Source organism: Dendrobates tinctorius, unplaced genomic scaffold (assembly GCF_039654945.1).
Source record: "Dendrobates tinctorius isolate UK_male_01 unplaced genomic scaffold, ASM3965494v1 ptg000196l, whole genome shotgun sequence".
Taxonomy (NCBI): Eukaryota; Metazoa; Chordata; class Amphibia; order Anura; family Dendrobatidae; genus Dendrobates; species Dendrobates tinctorius.
Window position 1 is genome coordinate 16,746,796 of NW_027361863.1, and position 15,625 is coordinate 16,762,420.

A 15,625-nucleotide genomic window follows, 5' to 3' on the forward strand; every position below is an offset into this window, starting at 1 on the left:
GGCCTAGATATCCCGGGTAACATTTCATAGTCCTATCACTGTCTCCTATAGAACGTTATCTGTTATATATCATAGTGTCATCAATGATAAAATAATTCCACAATAATTCCTGAGTTGTATCGAAACTACAATAATACTGACCCTATGTACAAGAATATAACTACTATAATACTGCCCCCTATGTACAAGAATATAACTACTATAATACTGCTCCCTATGTACAAGAATATAACTACCATAATACTGCCCCTATGTACAAGAATATAACTACCATAATACTGCCCCCTATGTACAAGAATATAACTACTATAATACTGCACCTATGTACAGAATATAACTACTATAATACTGCCTCCTATGTACAAGAATATAACTACTATAATACTGCCCCTATGTACAAGAATATAACTACTATAATACTGCCCCCTATATACAAGAATATAACTACTATAATACTGCACCTATGTACAGAATGTAACTACTATAATACTGCCCCCATGCACAAGAATATAAATACTATAATACTGCCCCCAATGTGCAAGAATATAACTACTATAATACTGCCCCTATGCACAAGAATATAACTACTATAATACTGCCCCCTATATACGAGAATATAACTACTATAATACTGCACCTATGTACAGAATATAACTACTATAATACTGCTCCCTATGCACAAGAATATAACTAATATAATACCGCCCCCAATGTACAATAATATAACTACTATAATACTGCCCCAATGTACAATATAACTACTATAATACTGCCCCCTATGTACAAGAATATAACTACTATAATACTGCCACCAATGTACAAGAATATAACTACGATAATACTGCCTCTATGTACAAGAATATAACTACTATAATACTGTCCCCTATGTACAAGAATATAACTACTATAATACTGCCCCTATGTACAAGAATATAACTACTATAATACTGCTCCTATGTACAAGAATATAACTACTATAATACTGCCCCTATGTACAAGAATATAACTACTATAATACTGCCCCCTATATACGAGAATATAACTACTATAATACTGCACCTATGTACAGAATATAACTACTATAATACTGCCCCCTATGCACAAGAATATAACTACTATAATACTGCTCCTATGTACAAGAATATAACTACTATAATACTGCCCCCTATGTACAAGAATTTAACTACTATAATACTGCTCCTATGTACAAGAATATAACTACGATAATACTGCCTCTATGTACAAGAATATAACTACTATAATACTGTCCCCTATGTACAAGAATATAACTACTATATTACTGCCCCTATGTACAAGAATATTACTACTATAATACTGCTCCTATGTACAACAATATAACTACTATAATACTGCTCCTATATACAAGAATATAACTACTATAATACTGCCCCTATGTACAAGAATATAACTACTATAATACTGCTCCTATGTACAAGAATATAACTACTATAATACTGCCCCCTATGTACAAGAATTTAACTACTATAATACTGCTCCTATGTACAAGAATATAACTACGATAATACTGCCTCTATGTACAAGAATATAACTACTATAATACTGTCCCCTATGTACAAGAATATAACTACTATATTACTGCCCCTATGTACAAGAATATTACTACTATAATACTGCTCCTATGTACAACAATATAACTACTATAATACTGCTCCTATATACAAGAATATAACTACTATAATACTGCTCCTATGTACAACAATATAACTACTATAATACTGCTCCTATATACAAGAATATAACTACCATAATACTGCCCCTATGTACAAGAATATAACTACCATAATACTGCCCCCTATGTACAAGAATATAACTACTATAATACTGCACCTATGTACAGAATATAACTACTATAATACTGCCTCCTATGTACAAGAATATAACTACTATAATACTGCCCCTATGTACAAGAATATAACTACTATAATACTGCCCCCTATATACAAGAATATAACTACTATAATACTGCACCTATGTACAGAATGTAACTACTATAATACTGCCCCCATGCACAAGAATATAAATACTATAATACTGCCCCCAATGTGCAAGAATATAACTACTATAATACTGCCCCTATGCACAAGAATATAACTACTATAATACTGCCCCCTATATACGAGAATATAACTACTATAATACTGCACCTATGTACAGAATATAACTACTATAATACTGCTCCCTATGCACAAGAATATAACTAATATAATACCGCCCCCAATGTACAATAATATAACTACTATAATACTGCCCCAATGTACAATATAACTACTATAATACTGCCCCCTATGTACAAGAATATAACTACTATAATACTGCCACCAATGTACAAGAATATAACTACGATAATACTGCCTCTATGTACAAGAATATAACTACTATAATACTGTCCCCTATGTACAAGAATATAACTACTATAATACTGCCCCTATGTACAAGAATATAACTACTATAATACTGCTCCTATGTACAAGAATACAACTACTATAATACTGCCCCCTATGTACAAGAATATAACTACTATAATACTGCTCCTATGTACAAGAATATAACTACGATAATACTGCCTCTATGTACAAGAATATAACTACTATAATACTGTCCCCTATGTACAAGAATATAACTACTATAATACTGCCCCTATGTACAAGAATATAACTACTATAATACTGCTCCTATGTACAAGAATATAACTACTATAATACTGCCCCTATGTACAAGAATATAACTACTATAATACTGCCCCCTATATACGAGAATATAACTACTATAATACTGCACCTATGTACAGAATATAACTACTATAATACTGCCCCCTATGCACAAGAATATAACTACTATAATACTGCTCCTATGTACAAGAATATAACTACTATAATACTGCCCCCTATGTACAAGAATATAACTACTATAATACTGCTCCTATGTACAAGAATATAACTACTATAATACTGCCCCCTATGTACAAGAATTTAACTACTATAATACTGCTCCTATGTACAAGAATATAACTACGATAATACTGCCTCTATGTACAAGAATATAACTACTATAATACTGTCCCCTATGTACAAGAATATAACTACTATATTACTGCCCCTATGTACAAGAATATTACTACTATAATACTGCTCCTATGTACAAGAATATAACTACTATAATACTGCTCCTATGTACAAGAATATAACTACTATAATACTGCCCCCTATGTACAAGAATATAACTACTATAATACTGCCCCTATGTACAAGAATATAACTACGATAATACTGCCTCTATGTACAAGAATATAACTACTATAATACTGTCCCCTATGTACAAGAATATAACTACTATAATACTGCCCCTATGTACAAGAATATAACTACTATAATACTGCTCCTATGTACAAGAATATAACTACTATAATACTGCCCCTATGTACAAGAATATAACTACTATAATACTGCCCCCTATATACGAGAATATAACTACTATAATACTGCACCTATGTACAGAATATAACTACTATAATACTGCCCCCTATGCACAAGAATATAACTACTATAATACTGCTCCTATGTACAAGAATATAACTACTATAATACTGCCCCCTATGTACAAGAATTTAACTACTATAATACTGCTCCTATGTACAAGAATATAACTACGATAATACTGCCTCTATGTACAAGAATATAACTACTATAATACTGTCCCCTATGTACAAGAATATAACTACTATAATACTGCCCCTATGTACAAGAATATTACTACTATAATACTGCTCCTATGTACAAGAATATAACTACTATAATACTGCTCCTATGTACAAGAATATAGCTACTGTAATACTGCCCCCTATGTACAAGAATATAACTACTATAATACTGCTCCTATGTACAAGAATATAACTACTATAATACTTCTCCTATGTACAAGAATATAACTACTATAATACTGCCCCTATGTACAAGAATATAACTACTATAATACTGCTCCTATGTACAAGAATATAACTACGATAATACTGCCTCTATGTACAAGAATATAACTACTATAATACTGTCCCCTATGTACAAGAATATAACTACTATAATACTGCCCCTATGTACAAGAATATTACTACTATAATACTGCTCCTATGTACAAGAATATAACTACTATAATACTGCTCCTATGTACAAGAATATAACTACTATAATACTGCCCCCTATGTACAAGAATATAACTACTATAATACTGCCCCTATGTACAAGAATATAACTACTATAATACTGCTCCTATGTACAAGAATATACAGTGGGGCAAAAAAGTATTTAGTCAGTCAGCAATAGTGCAAGTTCCACCACTTAAAAAGATGAGAGGCGTCTGTAATTTACATCATAGGTAGACCTCAACTATGGGAGGCAAACTGAGAAAAAAAAATCCAGAAAATCACATTGTCTGTTTTTTTTTCATTTTATTTGCATATTATGGTGGAAAATAAGTATTTGGTCAGAAACAAGCAATCAAGATTTCTGGCTCTCACAGACCTGTAACTTCTTCTTTAAGAGTCTCCTCTTTCCTCCACTCATGACCTGTAGTAATGGCACCTGTTTAAACTTGTTATCAGTATAAAAAGACACCTGTGCACACCCTCAAACAGTCTGACTCCAAACTCCACTATGGTGAAGACCAAAGAGCTGTCAAAGGACACCAGAAACAAAATTGTAGCCCTGCACCAGGCTGGGAAGACTGAATCTGCAATAGCCAACCAGCTTGGAGTGAAGAAATCAACTGTGGGAGCAATAATTAGAAAATGGAAGACATACAAGACCACTGATAATCTCCCTCGATCTGGTGCTCCACGCAAAATCCCACCCCGTGGGGTCAGAATGATCACAAGAACGGTGAGCAAAAATCCCAGAACCACACGGGGGGACCTAGTGAATGAACTGCAGAGAGCTGGGACCAATGTAACAAGGCCTACCATAAGTAACACACTACGCCACCATGGACTCAGATCCTGCAGTGCCAGACGTGTCCCACTGCTTAAGCCTGTACATGTCCGTGCCCATCTGAAGTTTGCTAGAGATCATTTGGATGATCCAGAGGAGTTTTGGGAGAATGTCCTATGGTCTGATGAAACCAAACTGGAACTGTTTGGCAGAAACACAACTTGTCGTGTTTGGAGGAAAAAGAATACTGAGTTGCATCCATCAAACACCATACCTACTGTAAAGCATGGTGGTGGAAACATCATGCTTTGGGGCTGTTTCTCTGCAAAGGGGCCAGGACAACTGATCCGGGTACATGAAAGAATGAATGGGGCCATGTATCGTGAGATTTTGAGTGCAAACCTCCTTCCATCAGCAAGGGCATTGAAGATGAAACGTGGCTGGGTCTTTCAACATGACAATGATCCAAAGCACACCGCCAGGGCAACGAAGGAGTGGCTTCGTAAGAAGCATTTCAAGGTCCTGGAGTGGCCTAGCCAGTCTCCAGATCTCAACCCTATAGAAAACCTTTGGAGGGAGTTGAAAGTCCGTGTTGCCAAGCGAAAAGCCAAAAACATCACTGCTCTAGAGGAGATCTGCATGGAGGAATGGGCCAACATACCAACAACAGTGTGTGGCAACCTTGTGAAGACTTACAGAAAACGTTTGACCTCTGTCATTGCCAACAAAGGATATATCACAAAGTATTGAGATGAAATTTTGTTTCTGACCAAATACTTATTTTCCACCATAATATGCAAATAAAATGAAAAAAAAACAGACAATGTGATTTTCTGGATTTTTTTTTCTCAGTTTGTCTCCCATAGTTGAGGTCTACCTATGATGTAAATTACAGACGCCTCTCATCTTTTTAAGTGGTGGAACTTGCACTATTGCTGACTGACTAAATACTTTTTTGCCCCACTGTAACTACTATAATACTGCTCCTATGTACAAGAATATAACTACTATAATACTGCCCCTATGTACAAGAATATAACTACTATAATACTGCTCCTATGTACAAGAATATAACTACTATAATACTGCTCCTATGTACAAGAATATAACTACTATAATACTGCCTCTTTTGGACATTTTCGGTATAGATCAGACTTGGGTGATATTTCTGGAATTGCATATCCCTTGAATCCATACATTTTGTGATCACACTAGAGCTGTTTTCTCAGATTTATCCTTGGGTGCAGGTCACATGGAGGCGCTTGTCTCTGCACGCTGCCGATATGTTTTGAAAAGCGAGATTGATTTTCATTACCTGGCTGTTCGATCTCTCCGCGCATTAGACGGTGGCCGCGCAGATTTTCGGAGCAGTCACATCACTTTGTTTTCTGATGGAAACATATTTCAGTTAAACAGCTCCTAGGGTGTCAGGCGGTGTAATTTATCCCCTCGCCTGCACACAATGTAACCTGCATTATGTAGGTCGGACTACACGATCATTAAATGATTGTTTTATTGAGCTCAGGCTGAAAATTACAAATGGAGCTGAAATCATTCACGGCCGAGGTGTTTTATTGAACGTTGCAGAAAAAAAAGGCAGTAAAAGTAATGTGTGGCTTTACCATGAGGAGCGGGAGGACGTTATACATCCCAAAACTAGAATTGTCTCCTCGTGAAATATTCAGATTTATGAACGGTAAAATGAACCTTTTGTGTCGGACCGAGTAGTAACTTTCCCCTCATTACAGTGCAGGAGCACGGAGGCTGTATAAACCTCGATTTTCACTGCAGCACAGAGTATTTCAGGACAGTGGTGAACCTTTTTTTGGGGGGGAGGGTCAGTGCCATATGATGCAAGAGAAGAGTTGGAGGTAGGTGGCGATGTAAAAAATGTGAAATCACACTGTGAAAGGTGGGGAATCAGGAGTATGAGCAGCACAGAGTATTTCAGGATAGGAAGGTTTGTTGATCATGCACGGAGCGTTAGTTGTCCTGTACGATCCCATTAGTGCTGGACATGAAGTTACAGGGGGCGTGAAGGCCGGTGGACGATTGCACAGAATGGAGCATGGGTAGTACTATACCGCGAGAGTAGGGAGGATCGGGATTCCCTGGCAGCGCAGAGTATTTCAGGAGCACATTCAGGTAAGCTGAGGCATAGACGAAGTCTTTGTGTGCACTCGCTATGAGTGATAAGCGGACGCCGCAGCTCTCCTGATCGTTTCTCCTGTTATTCGCTTACTTTTCCCGCACGCTGTTTTACTAATTTGCCGTAATTGCTTCTATTCTGCGCTCGCTGAGATCGTCTCTCTGCTCCACGTGCCATCTGGGGAGCGATAACGCAAAATGAGCTTCCTTTTCTTCTATGAAGATGAGAAAACTATTGTTGCAGGTAGAGAGGCGGCGCCGCGCCGTTCTGAGAGGAGCGACTTCGCTGTAATTCCACTTATCTGATGAGCAACGAGACATTCAGCACAAAATCAGCTCTGGACAATGGGGGAATTATAGGTCAGGAAATGTAAAGGGAAGCTGCAATGAAAACTTTTTTTTGTACATTTTTACCTTTAATTACGAGACCCGATGTCGAAAAAAAAAAAATGTTTGTGCCTGAGTCAACGCAGAGCAATTGAGTGATGGTCCGGGGTTGGAGTGTAGAGAGGGAAGGAATGTAGAGGGCTGGTCGGGGGATGGAATATAGATCGCCTGTCGGGGGAAGGAATATAGAGGGCTGGTCGGGGGATGGAATATAGATCGCCGGTCGGAGGTTGGAGTGTATAGTGACGGTCAGGGGGATGGAATATAGAGCGCCAATCGGGGGATGGAATACAGAGAGCCAATCGGGGGATGGAGGGTAGAGAGCGAGTCGGGGGATGAAATATAGATCGCCATTCGGGGGATGGAGTATAGAGTGCTGGTCGGGGGATGAAGTGTAGAGAGCCAGCCAAGGGATGGAATATAGAACACCAGTTGTGGGATAGCGTGTATAGCGCCTGTCGTGGGATGGAATATAGAGAGCCAATCGGGGGATGGAGTAAAGAGCATCGGTCGGCGAATGCAGGGTAGAGAGCGAGTCGGGGGATGAAATATAGATCGCCGGTCGGGGGTTGGAGTGTAGAGTGCCGGTCGGGGGTTGGAGTGTAGAGTGCCGGTCGGGGGTTGGAGTGTAGAGTGCCGGTCGGGGGTTGGAGTGTAGAGTGCCGGTCGGGGGTTGGAGTGTAGAGTGCCGGTCGGGGGTTGGAGTGTAGAGTGCCGGTCGGGGGTTGGAGTGTAGAGTGCCGGTCGGGGGTTGGAGTGTAGAGTGCCGGTCGGGGGTTGGAGTGTAGAGTGCCGGTCGGGGGTTGGAGTGTAGAGTGCCGGTCGGGGGTTGGAGTGTAGAGTGCCGGTCGGGGGTTGGAGTGTAGAGTGCCGGTCGGGGGTTGGAGTGTAGAGTGCCGGTCGGGGGTTGGAGTGTAGAGTGCCGGTCGGGGGTTGGAGTGTAGAGTGCCGGTCGGGGGTTGGAGTGTAGAGTGCCGGTCGGGGGTTGGAGTGTAGAGTGCCGGTCGGGGGTTGGAGTGTAGAGTGCCGGTCGGGGGTTGGAGAGTAGAGTGCCATTCGGGGGATGGAGTGTAGCGTGCCGGTCGGGGGATGGAGTGTAGAGCGCCAGTCGGGGGATGAAGTATAGAGAGCGAGTCAGGGGATGGAATATAGAGCACCATTCTGGGGATGGAGTGTAGAGCGCCGGTCGGGGGATGGAGTGTAGCAAGCCAGTCGGGGGATGAAGTGTAGAGAGTCAGTCGGGGGATGGAATATAGAGCGCCAGTTGTGGGTTAGAGTGTAGACCGCTGGTCGGGGGATGAAATATAGAGAGCCAATCGGGGGATGGCATGTTGAGCGCCGGTAGGGGGGTGGAATAAAGAGCGCCGGTCGGGGGATGGAGTGTAGAGAGCGAGTCCGGGGATGGAATATAGATCGCCGGTCGGGGGGATTGAGTGTAGAGCACCAGTCAGGGGATGGAGTGTAGAGAGCCAGTCGGGAGATGGAATATAGAGCGCCAGTTGTGGGATGGGAGTGTAGAGCGCCAGTTGGGGGATGGAATATAGAGCGCCGGTTGGGGGATGAAGTTGTAGAGCGTTGTTCGGGGGATGGAGTTGTAGAGCGTTGGTCGGGGGATGAAATATAGAGAGACAATCGGGGGATGGCGTGTTGAGCGCCGGTCGTGGGATGGAGCGTAGAGCGCCGGTCAGGGGGGCGGAGTGTAGAGCGCCAGTTGGAGAGGTGGAGTGTAGAGCGCCTGTCGGGGGGTGGAGTGTAGAGCGCCTGTCGGGGGGTGGAGTGTAGAGCGCTGGTCAGGGGGTGGAGTGTAGAGCGCTGGTCAGGGGGTGGAGTGTAGAGCGCCGGTCGGGGGTGGAGTGTAGAGCGGCATCTGTGTGGTTGTTTGGCTGTTTCTTTGCTCTTTATCTCCTGTTTTCTTGTGTTTTCCTCTTTTGCAGTCCGTGCCGTGGATTCGGGCAGGTATCTGTGCACTGTGTCCTGCCCTGATGTCTCTCGACTCTTATGTTTGGCTGTTTCCTGTTCATCCAGTGGACTGTGCCGATGGGTGACTGGAGGGCGGCACCTGCTGCTGTGGGAGGAGCTTCCGAGAGGCAGAGCAGTTAGCGGGTGAGCCCCTATATAGTCCGATACATTTGTTGCATTTTCCGTCCTGAGGGCGCAGCTGCTGCAGAACATTCACCAAGTTCTGCATTAAGTACATCATTGTGCCTGTGCTGTAAAGGTTTTTGGTTGTGCACAATGATGGGGGAGGGGATGACATTTTTTTTTTTTTTTTATACTTTATTAAAACCTCAGATTGGATATTCAGCTTCTTTCAATGACAGCAAGCAGAGATCAGGAGGTGTGATTCGTCCCCGGATGCAGCGTGCAGAGCTTGTTCCGTACAGCAGTGAGATGCGAAATCCTGCAGCTGCCACAGTAGTAGATGTGAGCGCAGCTCTGGATGTGACTAGAGTATAAGGCACCATCATGTACCAGTAAGATCTTGTCACCACCGGCCGCTCTGACTTGTTCCTTTTTTTTTACTTGTTTTAGATCCATTGCGCGGGTTCAGTTCTGTCCAGATTTTCTACAACCTCCTCCGGACAGCGACTCAGAGGACGATGAGGGTGAGAATACCGGGGAGTAGTCTTCTATTCTAAGATCTGGTGACTCCAATTCATGGAGAGCCCACAGCAAAATGTACATGGGGTCCTTCCTCTGCTCTCTCGCTTTGTTCCCCAGTAGGTGCAGCAGCCAAATCCCTGAGATCCTTAAGAACATGTGCACAGTTTATCTCCTATAGCCTTCGTGTTAATCTGTGCATTTTCTGGCTGCTGAGTGAGTTCACTGAGAATCGGTCAGTGAGCGCAGTGTGAGGACTGACTGCAGAGTTTGCAACTTTTTTTTATATGTCCTTTTCTGTGCTCTGTCACTTCATGACCTTCAGTGTCATCTGAGATATAAAGGAACAGGAGATCAAGAATCCTGCGGGGAAGAGCTATTACTCCCTGTTATCAGCCATTTCAGTGAAGGATTCTTTTACATGGGTTGATTTCTGGCCATTCTTAGCGCATACTTTCGGCAGCACATACACTGATTAGGCAGAGCGATGTGCTGCCGACAGCGATACAGATGCAGACTGCCAACGACTGGGTGTCTGCTCGACCGTCGCCTGATCGCTGCCATGTTTATACAGGGGGTGATAGGAAGGAAGTGCATTTTTTGACACTTTTGGATTTTTTCTCTCAGCCCAAGTGGATGGGACTGTGACATACATAATCTGACATGGGTTATAGAATAGTCTGATATTATAATCTCACACATAATCCAGAGTATATACTCCTCCAATGCGATTATGCGATTATTAACCCTTTAATCAGGCATCAATAGGATCCAGATTTTTACCCTTCCACGTTATTTAGCAGTTCTGTGCTAAGAAAAGGGGATCAGAGGGGTAGGGTTAACGCAGACCTGGCATGTCAGAGTGAAGAGACCTGTAGGCCATGCATGCTCCTCTGGGAAATTAAATATGCAAATCGTCTTTTTAGAGAGGAAGAGGACTGGAACTCTAGTGCCACCTATCGGAAATAGCAATCCTAAAAGTCAATATCGAGCCTTGCCACATCATTTGGATAAAACAAACAAACCAGAATCTCAGTTTGCAGACACGGAGTTTCGGGGGTATTGCTCCTCATCAGTGCAAAGTATGAGACCTGATTTGGATAGGTGAGAGAATTAAAATTGGGAACTAAGGGGTAATTTTTCACCTAGCCATACCAGATGTCATACTTTGCACTGATGAGGGGCAATCGCCCCGAAACACAGTATCTGCAAATCGAGATTCTGGTTTGGACTTTATCCTAAGTCATGTGGCAAGGCTCGTTAAAAGGTCGACTTTTGCTACCTCCAATAGGTGGCACTAGAAAAAAATTGTCCTCTTCCTCTCTGAAGAGACTATTTGCGCGCTGAAAAAACAAATGGCTTATCAAACTTTTGGGATTATTGGATCCTGGTCAGAAGATGGAGCCACCCATTAACGCTTTACTTTCTGCACGGGTGGCGCGCGGGCATTAGTTTTGCATCTGTGGTTTCCCCTTGTCTTGCTCACTGATTGCCCGTCCTTGCTGTGTAGCAGAGGCGTAGCGCGCACAGCCTAACTGTGCATCAGCTTGCCGGCTAGATGTGTCATATCCTTGGCTCACCGTACATTCAGCTGTGATGATGTTCTTTTCCAGAGGAAGATCTGTGGGCAGCGGACACTGAGAATGAACCGTCTGACGTGCGAGCAGAGCCCCCCGGCTGGTACCGGTGCGTACTCCTATAACCAGGGAGAAGCCGACGCCACAATCCACGTCTTACACTCAAAATTACCTTTATTAAAAATAAAACTGTGATCCAAACCCTGAAGATGAGCGGAGAGCGTACACGTGGTGCAGATGGAGACATTCACGGCACATACGTGTGGGGGGACGGGTGTAAGCCCTTAGTGATCACATGTTAACAGTCATACATGCTGTCATACATAGATAGATAGATATTACATATATGTTCTGTCCCGATGACGCCGGGCGTCCTGGCTCTTCTCCATGGGCAGCCCCCGGATCACTAGTTATGTGCGCCCATGCATACATACATGTATCATAAATAAACATACAGCCCTACGGCTGAGGAGGGGGCTACGCCTGGCTAGGTGAGGTCGTCATCCATTGACCGGTCTCTTCTTCCGACACTCGTCTCCTCCCACACTCGCGTGTTTTTTGGGGGTGCAGAGGTTTAAGAAACGTGGGGTTGTATACAACCACTGGCCACAAGGACAGGTCCTTTTCTGTTTTATATTCACCCGCTGTGTCCTTCCACAGTAACAGCGCCATCACATGGTCACTACAGGGATCCTGCGGGAGAGGAGGAAGCGATAGCAAAAATCAAGAAAATCCTATCCATTTCTTAAAAGAAAATGTTTTTGGAGAAAGCAGGGCGACCATTAATGTGGCCACCAAGTGGCATCTTCCCCCATGTGCGGGTGATGTGGGGGGGGGTCTTTTCAGGTGTTCCCGGTATATAGCAGGTCTGGTAGGGGGGACTTTTCAGTATATAGTGTTGTGGGGGGCTCCTAGCATGTAAAGATCAGTACCTACTAAAAGTGGATAGGAATGAGAAACATGGAAGCTGTGACAGAATGGCCAGAATACGCAGAGCATCGCAGCAATGATAGGAAGGTGTCAGGGTATTGCAGGTTGCTGTGTACAGGGTACGGGTCAGGGTGCCTGTGTTGAGCTCTGGCACAGTGGGCATGTGGGGTAGGGGTCAGGGTGCCTATGTTGAGCCCTGGCACAGTGGGTATGTGGAGTATGGGTCAGGGTGCCTGTGTTGCGCTCTGGCACAGTGGGCATGTGGAGTATGGGTCAGGGTGCCTGTGTTGGCATGTGGGGTATGGGTTAGGGTGCCCATGTTGAACCCTGGCACAGTGGGTATGTGGATTATGGGTCAGGGTGCCTGTGTTGAGCTCTGGCACAGTGGGCATGTGGAGTATGGGTCAGGGTGCCTGTGTTGAGCCCTGGCACAGTGGGTATGTGGGGTACGGGTCAGGGTGCCTGTGTTGAGCTCTGGCACAGTGGGCATGTGGAGTATGGGTCAGGGTGCCTTTGTTGAGACCTGGCACAGTGGGGTATGGGTCAGGGTGCCTGTGTTGAGCTCTGGCACAGTGGGTATGCGGGGTACGGGTCAGGGTGCCTGTGTTGAGCTCTGGCATAGTCGGCATGTGGGATACGGGTCAGGGAGCCTGTGTTGAGCTCTGGCATAGTGGGCATGTGGGGTACGGGTCAGGGAGCCTGTGTTGAGTTGTGGCACAGTGGGTATACGGGGTACGGGTCAGGGTGCCTGTGTTGAGCTCTGGCATAGTGGGCATGTGGGGTATGGGTCAGGGTGCCTGTGTTGAGCTCTGGCACAGTGGGTATGCGGGGTACGGGTCAGGGTGCCTGTGTTGAGCTCTGGCCTAGTGGGCATGTGGGGTACGGGTCAGGGAGCCTGTGTTGAGTTGTGGCACAGTGAGCATGTGGGGTACGGGTCAGGGTGCCTCTGTTGAGCTCTGGCATAGTGGGCATGTGGGGTACGGGTCAGGGAGCCCGTGTTTAGGTGTGGCACAGTGGGTATGTGGGGTACGGGTCAGGGTGCCTGTGTTGAGCTCTGGCACAGTGGGCATGTGGAGTATGGGTCAGGGTGCCTGTGTTGAGATCTGGCACAGTGGGCATGTGGGCTATGGGTTAGGGTGCCCATGTTGAGCCCTGGCACAGTGGGTGTGTGGGGTACGGGTCAGGGTGCCTGTGTTGAGCTCGCACGGTGGGCATGTGGATTATGGGTCAGGGTGCCTGTGTTGAGCCCTGGCACAGTGGGGTATTGGTCAGGGTGCCTGTGTTGAGCTCTGGCACAGTGGGTATGCAGGGTACGGGTCAGGGTGCCTGTGTTGAGCTCTGGCCTAGTGGGCATGTGGGGTACAGGTCAGGGAGCCTGTGTTGAGTTGTGGCACAGTGGGCATGTGGGGTACGGGTCAGGGTGCCTCTGTTGAGCTCTGGCATAGTGGGCATGTGGCGTACGGGTCAGGGAGCCTGTGTTGAGTTGTGGCACAGTGGGCATGTGGGGTATGGTCAGGGTACCCATGTTAAGCCCTGGCACAGTGGGTATGTGGGGTACGGGTCAGGGTGCCTGTGTTGAGCTCTGGCACAGTGGGTATGCGGGGTACGGGTCAGGGAGCCTGTGTTGAGTTGTGGCACAGTGGGCATGTGGGGTACGGGTCAGGGTGCCTCTGTTGAGCTCTGGCATAGTGGGCATGTGGGGTACGGGTCAGGGAGCCTGTGTTGAGCCCTGGCACAGTGGGCATGTTGGGTACGGGTCAGGGAGCCTGTGTTGAGCTCTGGCACAGTGAGTATGTGGGGTGCGGGTCAGGGTGCCTGTGTTGAGCCCTGGCACAGTGGGTATGTGGGGTACGGGTCAGGGTACCTGTGTTGAGCCCTGGCACAGTGGGGTATTGGTCAGGGTGCCTGTGTTGAGCTCTGGCACAGTGGGTATGCAGGGTACGGGTCAGGGTGCCTGTGTTGAGCTCTGGCCTAGTGGGCATGTGGGGTACAGGTCAGGGAGCCTGTGTTGAGTTGTGGCACAGTGGGCATGTGGGGTACGGGTCAGGGTGCCTCTGTTGAGCTCTGGCATAGTGGGCATGTGGCGTACGGGTCAGGGAGCCTGTGTTGAGTTGTGGCACAGTGGGCATGTGGGGTATGGTCAGGGTGCCCATGTTAAGCCCTGGCACAGTGGGTATGTGGGGTATGGTCAGGGTGCCCATGTTAAGCCCTGGCACAGTGGGTATGTGGGGTACGGGTCAGGGTGCCTGTGTTGAGCTCTGCCACAGTGGGTATGTGGGGTACGGGTCAGGGTACCTGTGTTGAGCCCTGGCACAGTGGGTATGTGGGGTACGGGTCAGGGTACCTGTGTTGAGCCCTGGCACAGTGGGTATGTGGGGTACGGGTCAGGGTACCTGTGTTGAGCTCTGGCATAGTGGGCATGTGGGGTACGGGTCAAGGAGCCTGTGTTGAGCTCTGGCATAGTGGGCATGTTGGGTACGGGTCAGGGTGCCTGTGTTGAGCTCTGGCACAGTGGGCATGTGACACCAGAGCCGGACAGTGGAGTGATGGAAGGACTCTGATGAATCGTGTTGCACATTTACCTGGGGATGTGATGGGAAGAAGACAGCACGGCGGGGGCAGAGTGACGGGCGATGTCCGCTGGGAAGTCTCGGGCCGTGGCATCATGGATGTGACATGTGGCCCCGACCCACATTCATGGCGTCAGTATAGTGATGGCAGAGCAGATAGTGGTCAGTTAGGATCCATGGAGGCCGCAGCGAGCGACGTTCAGCACTTCTGGGGTCTGGTGCAGAGACCCCCGGGCTCGCAGGGTGGGGAGCGACACATAAGGCAGGAGGTTTTATTGTTGTGGCTGATCAGTGGGTTTATAATGAAGGAGACCGGCGAGATGAATACGCTGTCAGTGAGCGGAGATGGCGGAGGCTGCTGGGCGCCGTCAGTCTTCCCTGACATCCTGTCAATGGCCGCGGGTGATGGACAGACGGCATGAGAGACTCCATGTGACGCCAATATCAATGGCGG

The 15,625-nt window shown here is 46.0% G+C and overlaps 2 protein-coding genes across 11 annotated transcripts in view; one reads left to right on the forward strand and one right to left on the reverse strand.

Annotated features, from left to right (window-relative positions):
• LOC141056225 (uncharacterized) overlaps positions 1-11,879 on the forward strand; it is a 97,660-nt gene extending 85,781 nt beyond the window's left edge. For 2 of the 4 annotated variants that reach the window (XM_073552951.1, XM_073552949.1), the window contains exons 12-15: positions 9,428-9,596; positions 9,815-9,917; positions 10,026-10,099; positions 11,708-11,879. In XM_073552951.1, the coding sequence (XP_073409052.1) occupies positions 9,428-9,596; positions 9,815-9,917; positions 10,026-10,097 (344 nt within the window). In that variant the 3' untranslated portion in view covers positions 10,098-10,099; positions 11,708-11,879. Of the gene's footprint in view, positions 1-9,427; positions 9,597-9,785; positions 9,918-10,025; positions 10,100-11,707 lie in introns of those variants that run through there. The other 2 variants (XR_012221598.1, XM_073552950.1) reach the window with 2 other exon arrangements.
• Positions 11,828-15,625, reverse strand: part of PIANP (PILR alpha associated neural protein) — a 38,821-nt gene continuing 35,023 nt past the window's right edge. For all 7 annotated transcript variants that reach the window (XM_073552956.1, XM_073552958.1, XM_073552953.1 and 4 more), the window contains one exon: positions 11,828-12,364. In XM_073552956.1, the coding sequence (XP_073409057.1) occupies positions 12,343-12,364 (22 nt within the window). In that variant the 3' untranslated portion in view covers positions 11,828-12,342. The remainder of the gene's footprint in view (positions 12,365-15,625) is intronic.